Below are 6,213 nucleotides of genomic sequence, written 5' to 3'. Positions count from 1 at the left end.
AGTGATATTGAGATGGGTGGGGGCCATCTTCCCCTCACTTGTCTCTATAACCAGGCAGGGGACAGATGCAATCACCTCCGCCGACAGCTCCGGTAAGTGGCGGAGGGCACCGGATCGTGGTGGGAGGGGGGCCCCCCCCTCTCCTGCCACCGATAAAAAGTGATCCTGTGGTGAATCCGCTGGAGACACCACTTTTATCTTAAATCGGACCGCCCGCTGAAGAGATATGGCAGCAGCTAGCTGCTGCCACAATAACTATATCCTCCTTCAAAGTACCTATCCTATGTATAACGACGGTGGGCAGTCCGGAAGTGGTTAATAAACAGACACCTCGGTGTTTCAGTGAATTTGCGGTACTGTAGTCTGGTTATGCCTCATGAGATTCCAGTATCAGAAGGCGTTCTCCACTGTTTGAAGTGTTTGTAGAGCGCTTCACAAAAGAGGAGCTTTTCACCACTTCGTAAACTGGCACTCAAAGGAGAAAGATCTCCACTGTGAATGCCGGAGAACAGAGCAGCGGATATTTTCCACCGCTTCATAAATGGACACCAAAATATCCACCAAGAGGCAGTTGTGTGGATGAAATGCCTTGTTGATGTCAGAGAAGATTGGGCAGATGATAGGCAACAGTAACTCAAATAAGCACTCGTTACAACCAAGGTTTTCAGAATACCATCTGTGATCACACAACACATCAGACCTTGAAGCAGATGGGTTACAGCAGCAAAAGACCACACACTGGGTGCCACTCCTGTCGGCTAATAACAGGACACTGAGGCTACAATTCACACAGGCTCACCAAAATTGTACAATAGAAGATTGGAAAAACATTGCCTGGTCTGATGAGTCTCGATTTCAGCTGCTACATTCAGATGGTCGGGTTAGAATTTGATGTAAACATAAAAGCATGGATCCATCCTGCCTTGTATCAACGGTTCAGGCTGGTGGTGGTGTAATGGTGTGGGTGGATATTTTTCTTGGCACACTTTGGGCCCCTTAGTACCAACTAAACAGTTTTAATGCCACGGCCTACCTGAGTATTGTTGCTGACCATGTCCATCCCTTTATGACTACAATGTACCCATTTTCTGATGGCTCCTTCCAGCAGGATAATGCACCATGTCACAAAGCTCAAATCAAATCATCTCACCACTGGTCAATAAGGCCACTGTACACCAATGGTCTCCACACTCACCAGATCTCAAGCCAATAGAGCACCTCTGGGATGTGGTGGAACGGGAGGATTCACATGATGGATGTGCACCCGACAAAACTGCAGCAAAGGCTTAATGCCATGTCAATATGGACCAAAATCTGAGGAATGCTTCCAACACCTGGTTAAATCTATGCTGCGAAGAATTAAGGCAGTTTTAAAGGCAAAAAGATCCAACCCGGTACTAACAAGGTGTACCCAATAAAGCGGCTGATGAGTGTATATGCAATGCTCACACATTACATTTAGCGAGCCATTGATAAAGATCGATGCCACCTTGGCTAGATGCACATTTTCACCATTTGTTGTTTTATTAGAGAGCCTAAGGAATCAGAATGATACAATATCATAAGACAAGGGGTAATAGTAACAATTAGTGCTTAAAGTGATTGTAAATGATCACCTTCTAAGACAATCAATTCCAAATAAAAGAAATAAAAAGGAAAAACATTTGTGTATAGATCCAAAAAAAAAAAACCCCAAAAATAATAAAAAAGACCCCCTCCTCCTAAAAAAAAACAAAAAAAAAAACAAGTGATCACATTCCCTCTGTTCTCAGCTACATAAGAGCTGGGGGGGAGGAGACACAGCGGCACACTGATCGTCCTAGTTAAAGACTGCAGTGTGTGCGTGTCAGCAAAAGTCTGGTCATTGGAGGAGAGAGCAGGCAGAGAACTGACCACACCATGCTCTCCTGCTAAGTGTGGTTAATTTTTTAATAGGAAAGCAGGGGGACTGGCAGGAACAGCAGGTTTGCCACATAAAGAAAGCAATAGAAAGAAATTATGATTCTTTTTTCACACAAGTACATGGTACAGCAGCCACATATCAGGAATATGAAATGTTGGGTTTGCATACTCTACAAAATCTAGGTTAGTATCCCCTTATTCTTGGCTTAAAGAAAATTCCCCCAAGAAACTGTACTAATACTCCCATCAGCCATCACTTGAGTCTATATCATAAATATGACACCTCGCTGATTTAATAAGGCTACTTTCACACTGGGGCGGGCACCAGCGGTAAAGCAGCGGTATTTTTAGCGCCGGTTTACTGTTTTAGCGGCGCTATTCGGCCGCTAGCATGGCTGTTTTAACCCGCACTAGTGGCCGAAAAAGGGTTAAAACTGCCCCACAAAGCGGTGCTGCCCCATTGTTTTCAATGGGAAGGGACGCTTTAGGAGCAGTGAATACACTGCTCCTAGAGCCCTGCAAATTGCAGCTCGCAGGACTTTTTTGACCGTCTTGCAAGCGCACTGCTCCAGTGTGAAAGCCCTCGGGCTTTCACATTGGAGTGAATTGAACAGCACTTTCAGGGCGCTTTGCAAAGCCGTTTTACGGGGGCTACAGCTCTAAAAATAGTGCCTCTAAAGAGCCTCTCCTGTGTCTCCACTGTGAAAGCCCGAGGGCTGAAGTGGTGCGCTTGCAGGATAGTCAAAAAAGTCCTGCAAGACACATCTTTGCTATGCTATAGGAGCGGTGAATACACCGCTCCCATAGGGCCCCTTCCAATTGAAAATAATGGGGCAGCGCTGCAAAGCCACCAGCAAAGCGCCGATGCAGCTGCGCTTTTAAACCTTTTTCAGCCGCTAGCGGGGGTTAAAAGCTCCCCACTAGCAGCTGAATAGGGCTGCTAAAATCTCGGTATATATATATATATATATATATATATATATAGCGCCGCTTTACTGCCGGCGCCCTGCTGCCGCAGTGAGAAAGTAGCCTTATAGTATTATACATAATCAAAAAAAGACCCACGTGGCAGCAACTAGGATAAAGCAATCAAAGGATCGTTCAAACACTGTAATACTACAATCCACCCAGGATTAAACAAGATTTTTCCTATAAACCATTTTTATAGGTATTGACATATCAGACTCACTGCATGTAAATATTGGATGGTACTCATCTTCCCCGTGTGCTCGTTATATGTGGATTCATGTCTATGACCAATTCTCGATTGCCATATTAAGATTAAAGATAATACAATTGTAAAGAAAAGTTCTCCTCTTTTTCTAAAGGCAATGATTTAGGCATTGGCTCTCCCTCCACAGGCACAAGTTTGCAGCCCTGTAGCGGGTGCCTCGAGCATGGGCTGTAAAAAGATCCTCAGGATTTGACATGGCCCAGCTGGGCATGCACACAGCCAAAAGGCATACGAACCTTCGACAAGTATGTGGACTGCTCAGGCTCGATGAACTGAAAGGGGAGGGAGAGATGCCGGGGAGGGAGAGATGCCGGGGGTGGAGGAGTCACGTGGCAGGTAGTGGTGGAGTGGTGGATAGTGAAAGGCTGGGAGCATATTGTAAGAGTGGATGGAGATGAAATGTAGTGAGGGGTGGAATGCACAGGAAACAAAAGAAGAAGATTAAATAGGAGGAGAGAGGTGGGGAGCAGAATACATAGACACGAGTGGTAAGGAACAGGAGTGCAGGGGACAAAGGAAGGAAAGCATATTAAAGAGTTGTGGTAACAGAGTGGAGTGGCAAGGAGGAGCATGCAGGGGAAAGCAGTAGGGAAGACAGAGGATTAGAGTGAAAGGTGGTAGGGGGCAGGGAGAAGAGAGGCCCCCACAAGAGTAGTGGGGGTGCAGAGTGCAGGAGAAAGGGGCACTGCAATAGAGGAGTGGTAGGAAGCATGGTGGAGAGGAAAACCGCAGGTAGGAGAGTGGTGAGGATCAGAGTGCAGAAGAAAGAGGTAGGGAGCACAATGGGTTTGAGTAGAGGGTGGAAGGGAGAAGAGAGGAGAGTGGACAAGTGGGGAGTAATAGCGAGCAGAGTGAATAGTGGTGGGGAGGTGAGCGCAGGGAAGGGAGGACACTGGATAAGGGAGAGGTGGAGAGTCGTAGAAAGAGTGGAGAGGAGAAAGGCAGGTAGAATGAGGTAATGAGGAGCAGAGTGCATGGGAAAGGGGTAGAGAGGCCAATGGGTTAGAGATGAGCGGAGAGTGGAAAGCAGAGGAGGGCAACAGGAGGAGAAAAGAGTAGAGAGCACAATGGGTTAGAGAGTAGTGGAGAGTGGTAGGGAGCAAAGTGGAGAGCAGAGTACAGTAGCAGGTAGGAGAGTGGCAGGAAGGAAAGTGCAGGACAATGGTTTAAGGATGACAATGTGTTGGGGGAGGTGTGGAGAGAGTGGAAGGAAGCAGAATGAAGATGAGATGGAAGGAGTGAGGAGTAATAGGGAGCAGATAGTGGCAAAAGGTGAATTCAGGGGAAGGGAGCACGAAGGACAATGGATTAGAGAGGAGTGGAAAACGGTGGGGAGGAGAGTGCAGAAGAGGAGGACAATGGATTAGAGATGAGTGGAAAGCGGCACGGAGCAGAGTGGGGAGGAAAAAGGCAGGGGAGATGGGCAGGGGAGGACAGTGATTTTGTTGAATATAATTAAATTAGTCCAGTTAGATATTTATTTTTACGACAAAAGCTCACAAATCGAAATGTATTTTGTGGGCTCTAATTTTCTCCTTCATCAGGGCTTGAATGCTAATCGTAAATTTACAAAGTTACTGGCCAATGCTTGCAAAGTCAGTGGATAGTAAGACAGTGCTTGGGGGTCACCAGACTGACAGCTGTGTCAGCATTCAAGCCCTGTCGTGGAAGGGAGGGGGAGGAGATGTAGGCTCCCAAATCACGTTGGCCTAAAGCCCCTCATGAGAAATAAAATCCCACTAGACTCAAGTTTTGTGCCACGCTCATCCTTGTAATATACTCCGGAGCATCAAAAAAAAAGGGATTTCACAAAGCTGGATACTAAACATTGGGAATACAAAAGTAACAACTTGATGCCCTTGTCATCCTTTACCCAGAACACAATGTTTCAGTATTTTCATGAAAAAAAAACAAAAAAAGAAACTGTTTTATCAAAATACTTTATTTCCGGGATAAATTCCCCTCCCCAAATAGGTCTCAAGTCAACAGATATACAACCAAACGAAGAGCGATGCGGTGCCTTCTTAAAATGTCCCTCGCTGTGACCCCTTTCCCCACTCACATTTTCACTGACTATAAGGGGCCAATTTCATACAAACATTGAAGTTTTTTGTCAAAGAATGGAACACAAAAGAGAAAAACAAAAATGAAATTTATATATATATATATATATATATATATATATATATATATATATATATATATATATATATATATATATATATATATATATATATATATATATATATATATATATATTTTTTTTTTTTCCTTGTCTTCTCTTCCCACGAAACCAGAAGAGGGCGAAAGAGCAAGCTGGAGGTCTGGGGCGTGGTTTCCTCGGAAAAAAAATGTTTTCTCACCAGAGATGAGGAAAATTCTAATAGAAAAAAAAAAAAGTAAAAACAGACATTCGGAGAAGTCATGTTACAGCTGATTATCCGAAACGCCAGGCACCGTCCTCTTCAGTCGGGTGTATGCTGAGATGGCATAGGATGGCAGGCAATTTATTGTCTCCTCGCCCTGGGCATTTCCAATGAATAGGACAAAACTTTGCAGCCAAAACTAAAATAAAAAAGGGGAGTCCAAAATCCACCGCGACCGCCACAGTCGCTCTCATAACACACAAGTAAATCGATAAGTTTATCAAGACGGCAACTAGGACACCTGCGGCTCTGAAATGGGGAACAGCAAGTCCTGGCGTGGGCTGCGAGGCGTGCTGACACTTGTAGTTCCCCGGCAGATTCTGGGTGGTGGGCCAGTAACTGTACTCGGATGAGCCAGCCTCGCTATACTTTGCCGGGTATTTTGGCCCGCTTGCGAGCGATGGCATCCTCCACAGCTTTGAGCTGTTTAAGAAGTTCCTCCCTGCGTGATAATGTGCTGGGTTTCCCGGGCTTGGCCCCCGTGGCTGGGGCGGCTTCAGGAGCTTTGCCGGGGATGCTGGTGACTTTGCTGGAGCTCTTTGGAGGTGGTGAAGTAGGACGTTTCCTAAGGAAAAGGAATTACAATGAATTAAAGCACAAGCCGTAGGAATTACACTACTGTGCATCTAGATTTTGTATCAGCAGCTGTTT

The 6,213-nt window shown here is 45.5% G+C and overlaps 1 protein-coding gene across 4 annotated transcripts in view; it reads right to left on the bottom strand.

Moving 5' to 3' along the window:
- Nucleotides 1-5,060: 5,060 nt before the first annotated feature.
- ZC3H18 (zinc finger CCCH-type containing 18) overlaps nt 5,061-6,213 on the bottom strand; it is a 137,073-nt gene continuing 135,920 nt past the window's right edge. For all 4 annotated transcript variants that reach the window (XM_077453372.1, XM_077453374.1, XM_077453375.1 and 1 more), the window contains one exon: nt 5,061-6,127. In XM_077453372.1, coding sequence (XP_077309498.1) covers nt 5,926-6,127 — 202 coding nt within the window. In that variant the 3' untranslated portion in view covers nt 5,061-5,925. The remainder of the gene's footprint in view (nt 6,128-6,213) is intronic.

This window comes from Lithobates pipiens, unplaced genomic scaffold (genome assembly GCF_037356315.1).
Source record: "Lithobates pipiens isolate NorthernLeopardFrog02 unplaced genomic scaffold, aLitPip1_a1.2 Scaffold_10, whole genome shotgun sequence".
NCBI lineage: Eukaryota > Metazoa > Chordata > Amphibia > Anura > Ranidae > Lithobates > Lithobates pipiens.
The sequence above is the reverse complement of the archived record's forward strand: the minus strand, read 5'-3'. Positions and strand labels throughout refer to the sequence as shown.